The sequence below is a fragment of the Capsicum annuum genome, chromosome 10 (assembly GCF_002878395.1).
Source record: "Capsicum annuum cultivar UCD-10X-F1 chromosome 10, UCD10Xv1.1, whole genome shotgun sequence".
In the NCBI taxonomy this organism is placed as follows: Eukaryota; Viridiplantae; Streptophyta; class Magnoliopsida; order Solanales; family Solanaceae; genus Capsicum; species Capsicum annuum.
This window is the reverse complement of record NC_061120.1, coordinates 52,859,159-52,882,603: the sequence shown is the minus strand read 5'-3', so window position 1 is coordinate 52,882,603 and position 23,445 is coordinate 52,859,159. Positions and strand designations below refer to the sequence as shown.

The 23,445-nt window shown below is 27.1% G+C and overlaps 1 protein-coding gene across 1 annotated transcript; it reads left to right on the top strand.

The window, feature by feature from the left end:
• The first annotated feature begins 21,830 nt into the window (after positions 1-21,830).
• Positions 21,831-23,223, top strand: LOC124887729. The gene is made up of 3 exons (XM_047397639.1): positions 21,831-22,028; positions 22,234-22,701; positions 22,969-23,223. Exons 1-3 carry the CDS (start codon positions 21,831-21,833, stop codon positions 23,221-23,223), a joined length of 921 nt encoding a protein of 306 aa, XP_047253595.1.
• The last annotated feature ends 222 nt before the right edge of the window (positions 23,224-23,445 follow it).

The window sequence follows — 23,445 nt, the reverse complement described above, 5'->3', positions numbered from 1 at the left end:
TATTCTGACCAAAATATATGACATTTTATGTTGTACTTTTGATCCTTGTTTCCTCCTTTCTTAGGACTTGCATGTAGGCTTTAATTAGCTTTAAAAACACCACCAATGGTCTCCTACAACATAAAATAACAAGAATTAGTTCATACAACACAATAGAGTTCATCAAAGTGCACTAGAACCAAGCATAGCTCAAGTTAGCACAACTAGTATCCTCGTCTAAAAGTATACTAGAACCAAGCATAGCTCAAGCTAGCACGACTAGTATCCTCATCTAAACTATAATTGATATTTTTTATTCTTAACTTGTTTCAAATGCATCATAAATACTCTAAACATGTTCTTCAACACATAAATACACAATTACACCATAATAACTCATTAAGCACATCAAGAAGTTCTCAAAACTAAGCTAACAACATAGATAATGACACTTAAGAGTATAAATATGCCTAAGGTCACATCAAAGAACCTAAGTATACTCTAAACTCGACTTTATGCTCTACATGAATGTTCTGTCGCTGGATTTGTAGGCTTTAGGAAGCTTAGACAACCATTTGGATATTTGGTAGGTTCTAACTGATATTCATCTATAAAAAGGAATAAAGGGCATGATAATTTGTTTATTTCAAATTCTTTATGTGTTTTAGTTTGGATAATTTACATTAATATTCACATAAAAAGGTATCTGATCAGGTTATATAACCTTTGACAAAATAGTGGTTTCCTAATTGTGGAGATGATGCCTTAGACCATCCCGCCTAAGGTATATACAACATGACCTATTTCTAGAGTAAGAGTTATTTTCTAACATTTAAGAGTAGGATTGAAGAACGGCAAGTAGGCATACTAACCTAATTGCACCAATTCTGAAACTAAAAGATCCAAAACAAGGTTTGGGGGAGTGTGAGACTCCCTTCCCCTCCCCCTTCCCCTCTGTAAACCACAGTGTGTGAAGTGTGTATGACCAAAAAGTCGATAGAAAAATACAAATGATAAAGCAGTAACAAGTAGTGTAGATCAAATAAATAAGAAACACAAGTTTCAATTTGAGTTGCATCATTTCAAACAATGTAGGATATAAATATATGTAAAGCAACTAACATAAAAAAAGAAGATATTCCCAAATAATAAACCTAAACTAAGACTTCTAAGGTAAAAACCTAAGTTATTTCCCAGTAGAGTCGCCAAGCTGTCGCGCCCCATTTCGAACCAGTTGAAACGATACACAATATATGGCGGTCGTTGTGACTCCTGGATTTCTCAAAATTCATTTTTAGAGTCGCCACCTAAATCTTTTAGAAAAACTTAGGAATATTTTTTATGTAAAAATTCCATTTTTGATCTTTAAAAATGGTGGAGAGTCTAAGCAGAGATTTTGGTTACTCGAGGGGAAGGTGTTAAGCACTCCTTAGAGCCTATCTGAAGATAGTCCTTAAACTCAACTTAGGGAAAATATTTGAAAAAAGTGTTTGATTTATTATTTGCAAAAATGAAGGTGATGATAATAAAAGGAAAGATTTTATTGATTCTCTAAGAAAAGAAAAGTGTACAAAGTGTGTCAGATGTTTGGTCGCGATATACAAGCATATATTTATCATGAGAATATGCATGAATATGCTTTGATATATATATATATATATATATATATATATATATATATATATATATATATATATATAAATACTTTTAAAAAAAAAGTTTAAAGTTGTGATCTTATATGTAGTAAAGAAAAGCATGTATATTGAAAATTTATGCTTTCCTTTATAAGTTGAGATAATAAAAATAAATAAAAAAATATGAAGCAAAATATATCAATAATTATATAGATGTATGAAATGTGCAAATATTTATTTACTTCACTGTGAAATATAGTAGATGCAAGTAAAGTATGTTCTTGTGTATGTATGTTGAAATTATAACTATGTTGAGAAAAGACATCATCCCCCCCCCCCCCCCGAATTTGTCCTCTCAACTTAATTTAGCACTACAACTAAAATTTCATTTATTTACCCTCCTTAACATCTTTAAAACGTATTATTAGTCTGGGTGTTGTATAAGCACTCGCGATTTGATTGGTTCATGTCATTAATGAATCAAATTTAACCCGACCCACATCAAATTGTTTTTTAAAAATCACTTTTTAAAATATTTTTTAAAGTTCTTGTTTCTTGTTTCACCAAGCAACCACCACAGACCCACCGCCGTCGCACAACATCGCACCACCAACTATTTTTCCTCCACTGTGTTACTGCCATCAGGGAATTCACAAAGCTCCGCAATGCTACTAACACCATTAATGGGCTATGATTTGAACTTTTGTTTTATGGGTTTATTGTAAAAAAGAAAGAGAAAAAGAATTTTTAGTGGTTTTCGAGTGTATAAGAAAAGTATTTAGTAATGGCTTCATCGGAGATTGTGGATTCCGGTAAATTGGTTGGTCAGAAATCGTATTTCTCTCAAACATGTAGTTTGTTGAGCCAATACTTGAAAGAGAAGGGATCTTTGGGAAATCTTGGTCTTGGTATTAGCCGCAATTTTGATTCAACTAGTCAAATTGTTGGTTCATTCAGTGTTGTTTGTCCCAATGCATTGTTATTTCTATTCAATACAACTTTGACCCTAAAACATCATTTTCATTTCACTTAGTTACCATAATTCCACAATTTTCATCACCACCATAGCTCCTCTCCACAATATTTACACCCAACAGTAATATCACCTTCACTGTCGTCAATTACACAATTTCCACCACCTCCATTGATATTAACTTCAAAAAGTTTTGGAATGGTTGTAAATTTCACAATACCCATCACTAACACCAATAATTTCACAACACCTATCACCAATACTAACAATTTCACAACACCCATCACAACAACCAATAATTTCACAATACCCATCTCAAATACCAACAATATCAGCTAAAAATTTGACAACAAAAAATCATACGAAAATAAATTTGTAATGAAATTAAAGAATAGTGGCAGAAGATTGAAGTGGTGAAGAATGAAAATGGAACTACACTGTCATCCTCGTCAACATTATAGTATCCACCACCAACGCACATAACCCACCATTAACATCGACCACCGGCACGAATAATACTACTTTATGTTTTTTAATCTCATATTTATGCGGCTTAATGCAAATATAGAGAAAGTAATTTTAATTTTTGCATCAATTTCATGGATTGAGCAGATTTTGGATTGAAGATGAAGAAGAATAAGGCTAAATTAGGGTTTTTAAAGAGAAAGTGTGATATAACCATTTGGGGCCTCAAATAGGCATTTAAAAGAAATTTAATAGACAAAAACCGCGTTTTAACGCGCCCAACAATGATTGTTTACACGCGGTCTACTAAGAGGGTATTTTAATACACATTAAAGATGTTAAGGGAGTAAATAAATGAAAGTTTAGTTTAAGTGTTAAAGTAAGTTAAGTGGACAACTTCAAGGGGGAAATGATGTCTTCTCTCAACTATCTTCGACAAAAAGAACATGATAGTAGATATAAAATAATTATATTAATGCTATGTATAAGATATGATAAGGATATATAGAAGCACATAGTATGTGGTGAAATAACATGAATAGTAAATATAACTTAAAATAAAATATTAAGTAAAGGTGAAGTGTATAAAATATTAAGATGGAGATCTTTCAGAAATAGCGACACTTTGCTATAAAACCCTCCTTTCATAGCCACATTTTACATAATTATCATTTATAGCCGTTGTATTCGATTTTCAGCCATTGTATTCATTTTTACTCAGTGGTTTGTATTTATAAAAAACATAAATACACTATATATTTAGTCTCACCAAAAACACTACCATTTTTTTTTATTTTTATATTTTTTCTTTTCGTATTTTCCCCGTTATTTCTTCTTCTTTTTTCTATTGTCCCTTTTTTAAAATTTTTTCTTTTTTTTTCTATTTAATCTCTTTCTTCTATTTTTCTTTCTTCTTTTTTTTCTTGTTTGATTTTTTTTGTTATCTTTTTTGTACTTATTTTCTTTATCGTTGTTTTTTTTTCTATTTTATATTTTTTGTATTTTTGAAAAATATGACTAGTCGAGCATAAGTCATGGATGATAACGTAAGTACCACAATTGTTTCTCGTATTTGTCGTCACACTATCATTTATGTTTTTATATTCATTGATGCAACTGTGTTTGTATTTTAAAGTTCGCGCTTGTATTTATATTTTATAGTTTGCATTTGTATTTGTATTTTATAGTTCACCCTTGTATTTGTATTTATATTTATTAGTTTGCACCATCATTTATATTTTATATAATTTGCACTTATATTTTAAAGAACTATTTTGTATTTATATTTTATAATTGATTGCTTATTATATTAAATTATATTTATATTATGGTTTTATTGTGTTTGTATATTTAGATTATATTTGAATTATACTTGCATTTATATTCCATTTTCGTCGATATCTTTTTATTTTAAAAGAATTATTTTGTATTTGTATTTGTACATTGATTGCATATTGTATTTAGCCGTGACTATGTACAATTTATCATTTGTATTTGTATACAAACAAGTAAATGCATTAATTGTATTTTCTTGATTCTAAAATATATAAATATGTAATGTATCATTTGATACAAATGTACCGTTTTGTATTTGTATATCAAAATTATCATTCATATTTGTAAATAAAAAAATATCACTTGATACAAATATAATTACAAACAAATGAAATAAATGATTTTACAAATACAAATGCAATATGTATTTGTATAAAAATTTGAATTGTACTTATTTGTATCAATAAATACAACTGGTATCAATAAAATACAAACAAGTATTTGTAGAAAGAAAATCAATTGTTCCTTTTTAATAATTAAAAAATATAAATCATAGTTCACACTTATATTTGTATATTATAGTTCGGATTTATATTTGTATGAGAAAATGTTCGATTACCACCTTGAACTATACGCAAAAAAGCTGAGACACACCTGTTCTTTAGGAGGGTCCTATTACCCCCTGGACATTATTTTTGACAACCTTAGTACTTACGTGGTACATGCGTGGCACACACATGTGTCTACGTGGACCCTTCAGTGTGTTGTGCCATGTATGTGCCACATAGGCACTAAGGTTGTCAAAAATATAGTTTTAATTAGTCCAGGGGGTGGGGGTAATACGACCCTTCTAAAGTTCAGGTGTGTCTCAGCCTTTTCACGTGTAGTTCAAGGTGGTAATAAAGTATTTTCTCTATTTGTGTTTTATAATCCGCACTTGTTTTGTATGTTATAGTTCACATTTGTATTTGTATTTTATAGTTCGGACTTGTATTCATATATTATAATTCGCATTTATATTTGTATTTTATAGTTCGCACTTGTATTTGTGTTTGCTAATTCGGACAAATGAAAAGAAGGAGAAAAAGGGAAAAAAGAAAAAAAAGAAGGAAAAAAAAATAAGAGAAAAATATAAAAAAGGAGAGTAATAGAAAATAGAGAAAAAAATACAAAAAAAGGAGAAAAAAAGAAAAGAAAAAAAAGAAAGAAAAAATGAAAAGAAAAAAATGAAAAACAAAAAAGTGAAAAAAGAAAGAGAAAACAACAAAAAAAGGAAAAGAAAAAATGAAGAAAAAAACTGAAAAAGAGAGAGAGAGAGAAAAAGGAGAATAATAGAAAATATAAAATACATGAGAGAGGCTATGAATTGTAATTATAAATAATTAATAGGCAAGAGGAGGCTATGAATTGTAATTAATTAAAATTTAGGCTAAATAGGATAATTAGGAGTCTATGTTTGCTAAGATATGTCGTTATCCCTATTAATATTATATAAAAATGAAAAATTATAAATATACCTTGTATAGACCGCTGCGCGTTGTGCCTTGTTCCTTATTTTTTAAAAGGAAATCCATAGCGGGTTAAGTTGAAAAGGATAGGTAAAATGTATCAAAGATTTAGCAACATGATTAGCTAACTAGTTTATTTTTCTTTTTTACTATTTTTTTTGGAAAAGTTCGTTGATCCTTAAGGAAAAGTGAGATACTAAGCCCCAGATTATATATTCTAGTGGTCTAGTGTCTGTGCTAAGCACGGGCCCAATATTTATACTTTATTATTTTTTATTTTATGTCTTGCGCTTTCGTATTTAATTTGACCCAAAAAGAATATCATTTTTTTACATTTAAAAAATAATTTGATTTTAGAATATTTGAGAAGGTCCCTTTTTTAACTATAATTTTCGTTATATTTGAAATATTCACAAATATTATTATTGAAAAGTACTTCATCCATGTATTTTGAATTTATCATGTTGTATCTATTTCATTCTTGTTATTAAATATTATTTATTTTCTAATACTTAAATGGCTTACAATAACTAATTAGACGTGATATATTAAAATTATTATCTAGAAAATACTTGTGAAAAAATTTTAAGTGGACCCTGTATCAGACATCAAGTTAATTTAAAACATCAAGAGGTAATTTATTGTCTTATTTATCCTTTTTTTATTAAATATTAATAATTTTCTAATATCAGCAACTTCATCCTCACTTATATATTAATAATAGATTTATCATTTGTATCTATTTTATTCTTGTTACTAAATAATACTTATTTTACTAATACTGAAATGATTTATAATAACTAATTATAAGTGATATAGTAAAATTACTGCAAAAAATAATTGTGAATTTTCTTTTAGGTGGGCCCATATAAGACGTCAAGTTAATTTAAAACATCAAGAGATAATTTATCATTTTGTGTCTGTATTATATTTTTTATTAAATATTAATAATTTCCTAATAGACCAAGTTACTATTATTTAATTCAAAACATCATGAGATGATTTATCATTTTGTGCCTGTATTATCTTTCTTTATTAAAAATTAATAATTTTCTAATAGACCAAGTTACTATATTTATTTTTCTGCTTTTGTATTAAGCTTATCAATTTTTTTAATAAATGATTGGATACAAAGGAATTTTTTTTAAGTGAACGTGTCACACACTTACATTTTTTGTAAAGTTTTTGTAAAACCAAAGTTAACATTTTAATACTTAGATGACCTGTAATAATTAATTAGGAATGATATAGCAAAATCACGATTGATGCAGCTGAAGTAGACACATTGTGGAATAATTATCATTTTGTGTCTGTTTTACCTTTTTATTAAATACTATTAATATTCTAATACTTAAATGACTTAAAATAATTAATTAGGGGTGGTATAGTAAAATCACAGTTGAAGCAATTGAACCAGGCACATCGTGTACACCCCAAATTTTGTTCCTTGGAAAATTTCCTGAGTTTTGGGCTTATTGCCATGACTACGACTCATCATACGAGTCGTAAGGTGTCTATACGGGTCTTAAGAGCCTAATTGTAGCCTGACCAGTGTGCTCACCGGTTTCACCTTTAGGATGACATAGTTCTTAGGGATTTTTCTTCTTTTTCACTTTGCTAATAAACTTCTTAACATGTTATTCTTCGAATAATTCTACTATAAAGTAACTAACATGAACTTATTTTATCATATCATAATTGTCAGGAATTTATGGATTTCGCTATTCATAATTGTAAATAAATATACCTGTTCTAGTAGGTTTGATAATTCTGGGCTTTGTTTATCCATAGCTTTTCCTTAGAAATATACCTATTTTTATTAAATATTCAAAAGTTGTTTGTGTACAAGAGAGAAGGCTTGCTTTCAATACGTGAAAGTCTTGCCTTTAACTTTGCCGAAGGCTTACATATTTATAGTCTAAAAGAAAATGTGTATACTACTTTATACTATTCCTACTTTACATCTGTCAAGAAAATAAAAGATTAATAATGGTCCTAAAAAAGTAAAATGGCAAGTGCCAAAAAAAACAAGAAAAGTCAAAAAGGCTATAGGCTAGTCTAGCCTAAGAATAGTAAATGTTTACATAATTTATGTATTTCACATTTCTCAAAGTCATATGTCATTTTCATATTTTAATGTTTTGTCTTCTTATCTTTCTATTATTGCTCCGTGTCTTTCTATCTTTTGTCGTGTATCTTTCAGCTGTCGTCCTTAACTTCTTCTATTCCAGTTGAACTTCTGGGATAATATTATCTTCTCCATTACATCTCGAACATTGATTGTCTGGATATTTATGTCCAATTATCTTGCAATATCTTGTTAATAATTCTTCTGAAATAAATTCCTTCCTAATTGCTCTTGCAGTTGGTTGTTTTTCTGGGTTGAGTAATATCAGAATCCATTGTTTAGCATCTTCCATATCTATTTGCCATAGCTCTCTTGAATTTGAATAAATCATTTGATGATCTCTTGAATAATAGCTTCATATTGAGTTTTCATTGATATAATTATTTGCTAATTCTTGAACAATCGTAGATATTCCAATAAGTCATTTATTTGCATAAAAATCAGGTATCTTGATTTAGGTATCTCTGGCTGCTGAACAATATCTCCCGGTATAATCATATCTCTGGTTAATCCTATTTTTACAATTTGTATAACTAGTTTGATCTCGTCATATAATATCTCTGTCGGTGCAGTATAAAACTTTATAAAAGATAAATTTCCTTTGGTTATTCTTTTATAAATGGTGAATGCTCTATATAATTCTTGTATATCTGTTAGTTCATTTCCTTCATGGGTATATACGGTATTTAATAATCCATAACTGAAACAAGTTTTAACTAAGCTAGGGTTAGTTTTCGGTAGTGTGATTAACTTGTTGTAACCTTGTAATTTTTGGGTTATATAGTTTGTGTTTGGTTCTTGGATATCTGTGATTCTGGGTTTAAGGTTTAGATAAGTCTGTATTTTGTGGATATTTTCTATGTATGCTCGGGTTACGTGGTTATAGACTTTTTTATCTTGGTTCAAACTTTCTCAATATGTGGTTATTTGTGGGGATATGTACAAGGGGTCTTTTTGTGATTTTGGTATAAATGGTTTTTCAAATATCTTATTCATGTTCATGTTCTGATATCTTTGTCCACTAACTATTTTGCATGTTCCTGCAATTATAGATTGATAAACGTTATGGGTTTTATGGAGTGCCCCAAAGTCTCCTTTTATCTCTGGAATTTTGTTGTCTTCCGATTGACATAGCTGTGCACACTACTGAGTTAGCTGATTCATAGCTTTAGACTTCAGTTTAACTTCATTAGTCTTTAGTTTTTCTATTTCATTACTCATGTTGTCCACTTTCATTGAAAATATAGTTAGGGTTTTGAGTATCTTTTCTAAAGCATCATCTTCTATTATATCAGTCTATGTAGCTTTGTCTTGATATGTAATCTGCAATGACATTCTTGTTAGTTTTGATTACTTCAATTGTAAATGTAAAATGTAATATATTTAATACTAGTCTCCAAATTTCTTTTGTTGTAACTGAATTTTGTATTTTTCTTGTTAACCACCAGTGTACTTGTATATTATCTGTTCGTACAATAAACTTGTTCTATACAATATATGGCTCAAATGCTAATAAACATTTATATAATAAAAATAATTCTTTTCAATTTATTTCTCATTTTATCTCTATTTCATTAAACATACCTGAGTAGTATCTACAATGATGTTCTAGTTTTTCTTCTTCATATCTATATTTAGGTACTCCTCCATAACTATACTCACTTGCATCTGCTTCCTCTATATATGTAAATTTTTTATTTTCGTCTGGTAATTGTAATTTTGGTAATTCTTTACAAAGTATTTTTATTTTCTGAACTTATTTTTTATCTTCTTCATTGTAATTATATTCTACATCCTTTTTATTTATTTTTTCTGTAATGGCTTTAGGTTTTTTGCTAATTTGGTATATATTCTCTTGCTTGGTTTACTAATCCTAAAAATGATTGTAATTTCTTTTCTGTATCTAATTCTTCTTTTGAATTTATTATTTTTTGTACTATATATTGTTGCATTTTTACCCCGCTTTTATCTATTTGTATTCCTAAAAGTTCTATCTGGTTTTTCATAATTTCGGCTTTCTTTTCACTTAAACTTATTCTCGATTCTTTTGTTATATTTGTAAATTATTCTAATAATTTTAAATGTTCCTCTTTAGTTTTTGTATATAGTAGTATATCATCTATATATACTATACAATTAGGTAATTGTTTAAAACAACTATTCATAAAGTGTTGATATCTACCTGGTGCATTTTTGTATCCAAATGGTAGAACATTCCATTCGTAAAATCCTTGTGGTACTGTAAATGCAGTTAATTTTTTTTAGATTCTTCTTGTAACTTTAAATGGTAAATCCTGACTTACAATCAAATTTACTAAAGTAATTATATCCTTGTATTTGTCTTATTTTTAATATCTTATTTGGTATTGGATAATTGTATGTCATAATTTTTGCATTTAAATCTCTATAGTCAATCACCATTCTACTTTTTCCTATTTTTTGTTCACTATGTTTATTTACTATAAACGCTGGACTATTATGTTTACTATTGCTTCTTTGTATAGACTGTTTTTCTAATAATTCATCTACATGCATTTTAAATTCTTTTAAATCGTCAAAATTATATGTTAATGGTTTTTGAGTTATTATGCTATTTTTATCTATTAATTCAATTTTTATAGTAGTTTTATGTTTTTCCATCCTTTTAATGGATCTTCACTGTATAATTGTTTTAATTTTTTCTTTATTATTTCTACCTTATCTATTGAAAATATAGTTATTTCTTTTTTGTTTATCGAAAATACAACTAGTTCTACTATCTCTTCTGTATTTTTTATATTTTTTAACTTTTGTGTAATTTTTTCACTTCCTTTTATCCAATCAGTTTTCTTTCTTATTTTATTAATAACTCTTTTTGCTCTTACTTTTTGTTTACATGGTGTTGTAAACCACCAATCTGTTTTAGCTATTATATGTGAGTATAATTTATCTAAAAATGACATTCCTAAAAGTATATCTTTTGATATTAGTTCATAATTATAGATTTCTTCTATCGTTATTATTTTATCCCATATTTGTATTTTTACATTTTTAGCTTTATATGTAATTAAACTTCCTTAATTATTAAATCCTTTGACTACTATTGATGTTTTTAATTTATCTCATTTACTTTCTGATAAACAGTTGTATTTACATAAATTTGCTTCTACTCCTGTATCTATCATAGGTGTATAATACCTATTATAAGATACTTCTACTATTATTTTTACAAGTACATATATTTTTATATCATGTCAAAGCTCTTTTAATTAATAATTTTTTTTTATTATATGTTATAGATAATTGTGTGTGTTCTATATTGTATGGTTTTACTTGTTCTAACCATTTGATTCCTAATATTATGTCTGCTTTTGGCATATCTTCCTTTATTTCAAATTCTATTTTTATTTTTTTAACTCCTATTATTATTTCTTTTTCTGTCGTATCCTTAATGTTTATTAGACTCCTTGGTAGATCTGGGCATATATTATTATTAGATTTTATTTCTTCACTTTTTACTAGATATTTTGCTATATAATTTTCTTCTTGTCCTGTGTTTAAGTGTATTAAATATTCTTTTTTCATTTATTGTTCCTGTTATGTAATATTGAGTTAAATTAACTGTTGAAGTTGTTTCATAATTTGTTCTTTTTGATGAGCTTGATGATTCTGATTTTTTCATGAGCTATTCTTTTTGTTGTACTTATTCTATCATTTATTATTTCTAAATCTTCTTCTATATCAATGTCTTTGTAACTATAATCATTATTATCAATTGTTTTTATAAATTGTTCAAAAGGACTTTCTATTTGTATTTTATTAATTTTAGTTTTTCCTGTTATTTTATATTTTGTTGTTAATACATATAGATTTTTACATCTTGCTGTAAATATTTTACTTGCTGGGGTTAGTTCTATTCCTGATATTTTCCAATATAATAGTAATGATTTATCTATATTTTTATCTATTAATGCTACTGAATAATTTGCACTTATTATAAACTTAAATTTTTGGTGTATTAAATTCCTTTAATAGTAGTTATTATACTTTTTTCTATAGGTTTATAATTCTATCATCTGCTAAATATAATTCTATTGGAGTATCTATTCTTTCTCTAAAACATGCTTTTATCAATATCTCTGTTCCTCTAAGGTGTACATATTTTATTGGGTCTTTACTTTTTATATCGTTTATTTTTTTATTAATTATTTTTTTGTTACTAGTGGTATACTAGCTCTACCTTTTGCATACCTACAGTCTATTACATGTTCTTTTTGGCTTATTAGGTAGTATTCTTCCTTTTTTCTACTAAATATATTTTTTATTGTTGGTATTTTGAACATTTTTTCTACACTTAGGTCTAACTCTTTTCCTTTTATTTCGTCAAATATATTATTATCAAATATTATTTTTTGATCAGTTCCTTCTTCATTTAAATATTCTTCCTTTTTTATTAATTTTATATCTTCTTCAGTTATTTGGTTCATTTTTATATCTTCTTCAGTCTTTTGATTCATCTAATTCCCTATCTATTTCATTATCTGTTTCATTCTCCGAAATTTCATATATACTATCTTCACTTTATAATTCATAATCTATATAATCTATTTGCATATATTCTATATTTTCTATTTTTATTTCTGATATTTATTTCTTTTTTGGGTTTTTAGGCATTTTACAATCTCTAGATAAATGTTCTAGTTTTCCACAATTATAACAAGTACATTCTTTTATAAATTTCTTTTTCCTATATGGTCTTTTATATTTATAATTTTTTACATAATATTTTTTTCTTGTTTTCTTATACTTATAGTTGGATTTTTTGTATTTCTTATATTTCTTATGTCTTTTTCTTTTCTTATAATATCTTTCTTCACATCCAAATTAAGGTGCTATTTTATCTTTGCAACATGCTAAATTTCTTATTAATGTTTTTTTTATTTTTATTTCTTCTCTATATTTTTCACATAGATTTCTATACCATTGTTGAAAAATTTTATTCTTGCTCCTAGGTTATCTACTATTTTTGCTTCATCCTAACTCTTTATTATTTTTGAACTAAATGGTTCAGATAATTTGTTAAAATATAATCTTCTTATTTCTTTACTTTCTTCTGTATTATATGTTCTCTTATAGTAGTATTCTTTAAATGCGCATGTATATTCATCTATATAGCACATATTACATATTTCTAATTTTAACATTAAATTTCTATTCGTATCTTTTTCTTTATTTTGTCCTTCTTTTTTCTGTTTTTATACTGCTAAATTCATCTCTTATAGCTACTTTATCTTTTTTCAATATTTTTGTTGGTGATATTTTAGTAGTTGTTGATGTTCCTTCTGTTTTATTATCAGATATTAATACTTTTTACTTGCTTCGGATAGGTTTAAAAATCATAATTTTACTGTTCCTATTAATGTCCTTTCTATATATTCTGGTGTATTTTTTATATCTATATTATTATCTAATAATTATTTTGACATGTATCCTACCCATAATTATATTATTTTATTTGTGTCTATTACACAGTCTAAATCTAAAAAGTTATAATTTTTATTAATTATTTATTTTGGTGTCCATTTTTTATATTCATATTTTAGGTTATATTTTTTAAACTTATCTTTATAATAATATGTAGGTTTTCTTATTTCTGATGTACTAGGTATTATGTTTACATCGTCTTCTTTATTGAGAGTATTTATTTCTGTGTTTGTATTTTCTAAGTTTTCTTTATTAATTACTTCTTGTTTTTCATTAATTTTTAGTTTTCCTATGTTTTCTAAAAGTTCGGTATATGTTTCACTACCTTCCGAATTATAATTATCTGTTTCTTCAGCATCTATTGTATTTATTTCTAATTCACTGGTTTCTGATTCTTTATTTTTTATTTCTAATTTTTCTTTAAATTGATTTATCTCATTTAGTAATTTTTGTTCTTTATCTTTTTCTTCTTTTTCTTTTTGTCTTTTTTCATACAGGTCTATTAGAATTTGTAGTTCTTTTTCTAATTCAGCAATTCTACTATTTTTATTTTCTTCTATTTTTCGTATTTCTTCTGTGGTTTGTTGTTTTATTTTATCTATTTCTTTTTTCCTATCTATTTCTTCGTTTTCTCTTTCTATTCTTACCATGGCTGCCAACTTATCATCTAATTTTAATTCTTCTTTTTTTAACATTAAATATAAATGTTCATCTATTTTCTTATACCTTCCTCCTAAATTAGAGAATACTATTTTTATTTTTAATCATTCGTGATTTTTATATATTTTTTCATCTATTATAAATTCTTCTTTGTTCATTTTATTTAAATGTATATAGGTTATGTTGATATATATATATATATATATTCTAGACTGTTTATTGTTGATTTTAAATTTGATATTTCTTCTTTTTGTGCATTTATTGAGTTTTTACTAACTCCGACAATTATGTTATACTGTAGTCTTTCTATCCTTATTTTTAATTCTTTACGTTTTTCAGATATTATTTATTTTAATACTTTATATTTTTGTAATTTCTGTTCGTTATTCATCTAAGCAAGATTTGTAATATTTTGGTGGATATCTAAATCTAATTTTATCATAATTAATAAATTAATCAAATAAATCCAAATATATACTACTTCCGTAACTTTAAACAACATAGCTCTGATACCAATAGTAAATAAACATAGTGAACAAAAAAAAAGAAAAAAGTAGAATGATGATTGATTATAGAAATTTAAATGCAAAAACTATGACATAAAATTATCCAATACCAAATAAGATATTAAAAATAAGACAAATACAAGGATATAACTACTTTAGTAAATTTGATTGTAAATCAGGATTTTACCACTTAAAGTTAGATGAAAATTCTAAGGAATTAATTGCATTACAGTACCACAAGGATTTTACAAATGGAATGTGCTACCATTTGGATACCAAAATGCACCAGGTAGATATCAACACTTTATGGATAGTTATTTTAAACAATTACCTAATTGTATAGTATACATAGATGATATACTACTATATACAAAAACTAAAGAGGAACATTTAAAAATATTAGAACAATTTACAGATATAATGGAAAAATCGAGAATAAGTTTAAGTAAATAGAAAAGCCGAAATTATGAAAAACCAGATAGAGTTTTTAGGAATACAAATAGATAAAAGTGGAGTAAAAATGCAACAACATATAGTACAAAAAATAATAAATTCAAAAGAAGAATTAGATACAAAAAACAATTACAATCATTTTTAGGATTAGTAAACCAGGTAAGAGAATATATACCAAAATTAGCAAAAAACCTAAAACCATTACAGAAAAAATTTAAAAAGGATGTAGAATATAACTACAACGAAGAAGATAAAAAATAAGTTCAAAAAATAAAAATACTTTGTAAAGAATTATCAAAATTACAATTTTCCAGACGAAAATAAAAAGTTTATATATATAGTAGAAGCAGATGATAGTGAATATAGTTATAAAGGAGTACTTAAATATAGATATGAAGAAGAAAAATTAGAACATCATTGTAGATACTACTCAGGTATGTTTAATAAAATAGAGATAAAATGGAAAATAAATAGAAAAGAATTATGTCATTATATAAATGTTTATTAGCATTTGAGCCATATATTGTATATAACAAGTTTATTGTACGAACAGATAATACACAGGTATGTTGGTGGTTAACAAGGAAAATACAAAATTCAGTTACAACAAAGGAACTTCGAAGACCAGTAGTAAATATATTAATTTTACATTTACAATTGAAGTAATCAAAACTAACAAGAATGTCATTGTAGATTACATATCAAGACAAAGCTACACAGACTGATATAATAGAAGATGATGCTTTAGAAAAGATACTCAAAACTCTAACTACGCTTTCAATGAAAGTGGACAGTATGGGTAATGAAATAGAAAAGCTAAAGACTAATGAAGTTAAACTGAAGTCTAAAGCTATTAATCAGCTAACTCAGCAGTGTACAGAGCTATGTTGATCGGAAGACATCAAAATTCCAGAGCTAAAAGGAGACGTTGGGACACTCCATAAAACATATAACGTTTATCAATCTACAATTGCAGGAACAAGCAAAGGAGTTAGTGGACAAAGATATCAGAACATGAACATGAATAAGATATTTGAAAAATCATTTATACCAAAAATACAAAAAGACCCATTGCTCATACCCCCACAAATTACCACATATCGAGAAAGTTTGAACCAAGATAAAAAAGTCTATAACCACATAACCCGAGCATACATAGAAAATATCCAAAAAATACAGACTTCTCTAAACCTTAAATCTAGAGCCACAGATATCCAAGAACTAAACACAAATTATATAACCCAAAAATTAAAAGGTTACAACAAGTTAATCACACTGCCAAAAACCAACCCTACCTTAGTTAAAACTTGTTTCAGTTATGGATTATTAAATACCGTATACACGCATAGATCATGTTGATATATATATTCTAGACTATCTATTAAGGATTTTAAATGTGATATTTCTTATTTTTGTACACTTATTGAGTTTTTTACTAACTCCGACAACTATGTTATACTGTAGTCTTTCTATTTTTATTTTTAATTCTTTACGTTTTTTAGATATTGTTTGTTTTAATTCTTTATATTTTTCTAATTTTTGTACGTTATTCATCTAAGCAATATTTATAATATTTTGGTGGATACTTAAATTTAATTTTATCATAATTAATAAATTGATCAAATAAATCCAAATATATACTACTTCCGTACGTTAAACAACATAGCTCTGATACCAATTGTAGGGGGGTGCAGATAACTTAAACTTAGATCTATTATAACTCTATTAGTTTTCCTATGTTTTCTAGAATTTCTGTATATGTTTCACTACCTTCCGAATTATAATTATCTGTTTCTTCAGCATCTATTGTATTTATTTCTAATTCACTGGTTTCTGATTCTTTATTTTTTATTTCTAATTTTTTTTAAATTGATTTATCTCATTTAATAATTTTTGTTCTTTATCTCTTTCTGTCTTTTTTCATACGGGTCTAGTATCTAGTTCTATTTCTAATTCAGCAATCCTATTATTTTTAGTTTCTTCTATTTTTCATATTTCTTCTATAGTTTGTTGTTTTATTTTATCTATTTCTTTTTTTCTATCTATTTCTTCGTTTTCTTTTTCTATTCTTACCATAATGCCAACTTATCTTCTAATTTTAATTCTTCTTTTTCTAACATTAAATATAAATGTTCACCTATTTTCTTATATCTTCTTCCTATATTAGAGAATAATATTTTTATTTTTGATCCTTCGTGATTTTCATATGTTTTTTCATCTATTAGAAATTCTTCTTTGTTCATCTTATTTATTTGCTAGTGTATAGATGCAAAAACTATGACATACAATTATTCAATACCAAATAAGATATTAAAAATAAGACAAATACAAGGATATAACTACTTTAGTAATTTGATTGTAAATCAGGTATATATTTTCTTACTTGGTTTACTAATCCTAAAAATGATTGTAATTTTTTTTTGTATCTAATTCTTCTTTTGAATTTATTATTTTTGTACTATATGTTGTTGCATTTTTACTCCACTTTTATCTATTTGCATTCCGAAAAATTCTATCTGGTTTTTCACAATTTTGGCTTTTTTTTCACTTAAACTTATTCCCGATTTTTCTATTATATCTGTAAATTGTTCTAATAATTTTAAATGTTCCTCTTTAGTTTTTGTATATAGTAGCATATCATCTATGTATACTATACAATTAGCTAATTGTTCGAATAACATTTATAAGGGTCTTCACACTTATAATATATTATAGATATAGATATATTTTTTATATTGTTTATTTATTCATGTGATACTATATATTTTAAATACATTTATTATTTTAATAGTGAATAGAATTTATCATTTATATTTGTATACAAATAAATATATGGACTAATTATATTTACCTAAGTCTAAAATATATCATATGTAATGTGTCATTCAATGATAATGTATCATTAGTATTTGTACGTCAAGTTATCATTTTCATTTGTATATAAGCAAGTATCATTTGTATGCATATGGTTTAAGTTGTATCAATATGTATCATTTGATACAAATATAACATTTATATTTGTATAATTTAATATTTGTATTTTGTAATTTATTATTTGCATTTGTATTGTTCCATTTGTATTAATAAAATACAATCTATATCAATGAATATCAATACAAGTGTTCGTAGAAAAAACTATCATTTTTTTCAATTATTTTACAAATACAAATGATGTTGTCAACAATAAATTCAAATACAAACAAATGAAACAAGTGAAATTACAAATACAAATAAAATATGTGGTCAATTTAAGAATAAAAATACAAAATAGTTCTTTTGAAAATACAAGTACAACGCCGAAAATAGATACATAAACAAATACAAAAAAAATGAAATCACAAAATACAAATACAAATACAATATGCGGTCAATCATAAAATAAAAATACAAAATAGTTCTTTAATATACAAGTGCAAATTATATAAAATATAAAAGATGGCGAGAACTATAAAATACAAACACAAATATGAACTATAAAATACAAATACAAACGCGAACTATAAAATACAATTATATCAATGAATACAAAAATATAAATAATGGTGTGAATGATAAAATACAAATACAAGTGAGAGTTACAAAATACAATACAAATACAAATGAAAACTATAAATACAACCATAAATATGAGCGTGAACTATAAAATGAAAATATAATTGTATCTATGAATACAAAAATACAAATGATGCTGTAAATACAAATACAATAAGCGATTGTGGTGTTTTATTATCACCCATGACTTGTGCTCAACATAACAATATTTTCTAAAAATACAAAAAATATAAAATAAAATTAAAGATAGATAAATAAAAAATACAAAAAAGAAAACTAAAAAGAAAAATAGAAATAGAAGCTACAATTAGCAAAGAGCTAAAAAAAGGAAAAACACGAAAAAGAAAAAAATAATGAAAAAGAAAAAAATACAAAAAAGTGAAAAAGAAAAAAAAAGAAGAAAGAGAAATAGTAGTTAGAGAAAGAGAGGAAAAAAGAAAAGAAATAATTGAAAAAAAATGAAAACAGAAAAAAATCAATAAGTAAAAAAAGAAAAAAGAGGAAAAAATGACGATGAATACAAACACAATAAGAAATTATGATGTATCCGTCATCATTCATGGCTTGTACACGATGTATCATATTTTGGGAAAATATAAAAAAATATAAAATATAAAATACAATAAAAAAGGAAAAGAAGGAAAATTAAAAAGGAAAAAAATGAAAAAGAAAAATTAAAGAAGAAAGAGAAGTAGAGGCTAGAGATATAAGAGAAAAAAATGAAAAAAAAAAGAAGAAAAAAGAGAAACAAAGGCTATACATTGTAATTTTGAAAGCTAGGCTAGGAACACTCTCATTTTGCTGAAACCTAGGCTATTTTTGTAAGTTTCCCTTGTTTTAATCCTAATATGGCAAATTTTAAGACTTGGTTGGGAATTTCTTTTCTAAAAAACTGCTTTTGTAAACTGATTTTGCTAAAAATAAAAACCATAAATACAAAAGCATTATTTGCGGTTAAAGAGATCACCAAATATTAAGCAATGTAAGCACACAAAACTAACAATACTACCTTAAACAATTTATAACAAAGGAGATCAATTTTTTTACCAAAGGAAAACGACATAATATGATAAAAAAAGGAAAAGTCTAAGAGATACTAAACTCTATTTTGGAGTTGAGTTTCTAATGTAAGGGACTCCAAAGTGCTGTAATCCTAGTGATGGTTGACCCGATGTTTGGGTCGAAATGGAGTTCCAATTGAAACTTCAACTCTAGAATTTACATATAAAATAAAAATAATTAAAAATTAGAAAATTAATTAATTAATCAAGGAAAATACGAAAGAAGTAAAGTATACCACAAACAGTGAGATATGATGTTATATTTTCGCTTTTATTGGTCTACAGAAAAACGATATAACTATATTATCAAAGCTGATAGTAAAAAGGATGAAAGAAATTGTAAATCCATCAAAGATTAGATAATTTACAAAGCCATGCAAGCAATCTTTTAAACATAAGAGTACAATCTGTATGTGGCTCGAATCTATATCTATAATCTATAATATATTAAAAGTGTGAAGGATCTTAGAAATGTTGTTGAAACTTTTTGCCCGTCATTAAAAGTCTTTTCTTTAGACAAAATCATCTTTAAACTATTATAACCTAATATAGAAGAGTTGAAAATGAATTAAATATATTTGATGATAAAATCTTTCCTTATTAGAAGTCATTAGAATTAATGATGATTAATACATTTTTCATTAGTTTAAGAATTCTAAATCAACTAAATTTGATTTGAAGAAGATTTAAAAAATCTAGAAATACGTATAAAAGTGTTAGAATAGGAAAAATTTAAGAACTCTCTTAGTCTCTGGCAGTAAGGGAAAGAGGTACTGCATTCACTCTCTCTAGGAAACCCTAAAAAGGGCCCATGCAAAACCATCATTTTAACCAATTTTGAGAAATATGGCTACTACTTCTGGTGGGATTAATCCACCAGAGGAATCACCGAAACATATTACTGAAAGGGAGATTAAACTGAATACAACTACCCCAAAATATACTGACTTGTTGAGGCAAAACCTTACATGCATGAGAATATTAGAGTTCCTCCTGAACCTGTCATTATGTTTTATGGGGAACCATTGATTTCGTAGAAATCTTCGAAAGTAAAAAGCTTGATAATTCCAGAGAATTTGTAACATGAAATTATTGGTAAGTTCTCATATGGAAAACCTGATGTCACCGAAATTAGAAATAAATCCCAAAGCAGTGCGGGATTAAGAGAGAGTGTACAATAGGGGTGCTAGATACAAGATATATACTGATTCGTTTGAATCAAATAGAGGACTATGTACAATTGTTATCAACCACTGCGTACTATATTAAGGTCAAAGACATGTATTGGCAAATGAGGATACTCAAGTGGGATCCATGGTTTGAACATGATGTTGAAACCATGGTTGGTGTGGCATAGATTTCATTACTAGATTTACCACCCAATTGTTTTGCCAAGGAAGTCATATTCTCGATTGCATCTGCAGTAAGCAAACCCTTAGTGGTGGATATGGCCACAAGGAATCATACGAGGTCAAGTTGTACAAGAGTGAAGATAGAGGTAGATTTGGTATCTAAACTACCACACATAGTTAAAATTAAGGAGGAATATGATATCACTGGAGACATTAAGTCCAAATGGATTCATATTCTATATGATCATAAACCTAAGTATTGGAAAGAATGCTGCTTACAAGGGCATGATGAGGATTCCTATTGGAATATTCATCCTGGGCTATTTGATCAGGTACAATAAAAAAGAGAAGTAAGACACAATGTTAAAGAAGAGGTAAGGAACAAGAGAAACTAAACAAGAATACAGGAGCTGCCAATAACAAAAATCAGTGGATGCAAAAAAAAAAGCAAGTACAGAAAAGACCAATATGGTCATATAGTGGGAGAAGTGATGGAGAACTCTACTGAAATAGAAACATCAAATGCTTTTGATGTTTTGGATCAAAAAATACAGAAGAGCAACACAATTCCAACCATATAAAGGAAAAGAAAAGCACTAAGGACTGGGTGACTAAGAGTTTTGGAGAATCAGACACCACACCATCAGAAGAGGTACAACCCAACAATGATAATAATAAAGAGCAAAATCAGGAGACGATACCAGTAATGACAAGGAACATCATGTAGAAGAGACAACAGTACAAATTAAAGAAAAGTAGTATGTACAGTGCAACAACACTCAAAGGAGGGTGAAAAGTCCCAAGATGAGTCAAAGGAGATAATGGTGATGGAGAAAGATAAAAATGAGAATCAAGAGCAAGTATTAGAGGATGTTGTACCTTTGGTAATTGAAGCAGGGAATATGATGGATATTGTTAATAGAAAGAAGAAAAACCTGGATACAAAAAATTTGGTAGATAATATTGAGGATGTAGCAGTAGAAAGAGATCTATCTCCAAAATGGATCAGGTTGCTGAAGGTAAAACATGAAAATATAAAAAAAAAATCAAAAGTACAGGTGCAAGTTCAATACAAACAAGGAGCCATACATCAAAACCTGCCTCAAAATAAATGCTTTAATCTGGAACATCAGGTTTATTAATACACAAAAGGCTTTTACAAGTTTAATAACAATGCACGAAAAATACCAATTTGGTTTCATAGGCCTTATGGAACCATTTCAGGACGGGAATAATATTGAGGATTATAGGAGAAGGCTAGGAATACAGCATGTAGTAGTCAATATGTCAGGAAAGATTTGGGATTTTATGGAGTCAACTATGGAGTATACTATCATCAGTGATGAGGAACAACAAATTTCACTCAGATTGGAAAATCAAAATACAGGAGTAATAGTTGTGGTTACACTAGTTTATGCAAAATGTACTCAGCTTGAGAAACTTCAGTTATGGGAATCTCTTGGTGTACTGACTAGTGTAATAAATGAACCTTTGACGGTAGGTGGATGTTTTAATGTTATGAGGCATGAGAAAGAGAAGCTTGGTGGATTATTAGTAACTTTTGAAGAGATAGAAGACTTTAATCATTATATCAGCACTTGTAATTTAGAGGAGATTGCTTTCAAGGGGAGCAAATTTACTTGGTGGAATGGCAGAGAAAATGGAGAGTGCATATTCAAAAGACTTGATAGGGTCTTCTCTAATGATAAATTATAAGAAATATTTCCTATTATCGAGGTAGAAAACTTGGTAAGAAGTGGTTCTGACCATGCACCAATGCTACTGCATTGTAATACTCACTAAGATCATCTGATCAAGCCATTTAGGTTCCTTAACTTTTGGCTTAAAGAAGAATCTTGCTTGGAGGTAATTAAGAAGAATTGAAAAGTGGAGGTAGAGGGCAATCCTTTCACTATTTTTTACCAAAAGTTAAACAAGACTAAAGCTACATTGACTTAGTGGAGTAAGCAAACTTTTGGAAATATTTTTCAAGAGATTGCTACTCTTGAAAAAGTGATTAAGGTAAGGGAGAAGAAGTTTGAAGAGGATCCAACAGGGGATATTAGGGCTACTTTATTCAAAGCACAAGCAGAGTTAGCAATGCAAATGAAAAGAAAAGAGGAATTATGGAAACAGAAAGCTTGTTTTGAGTGGTTCAAGGATGGAGAAAAGAACACAAGATTTTTCCATGTAGTTGTGAAGGGAAGAAGGTAAAGACTAAGGATTAAAAATATCCAGAATGATGAGGGTATTTGGCTAGAGAATCAGGTTAAAATTGCTGAAGCTGTTACCATGTTCTATCAGAATCAATTTCAGAAGCAAGAGGATACTGAGGACTTTACGATGCTGGATGTACTACCAAATATAGTAACAAAAGTCCAAAATACAGAGTTAAAAAGAATCCCAACAATAGAAGAAGTAAAGGTGGTAGTCATG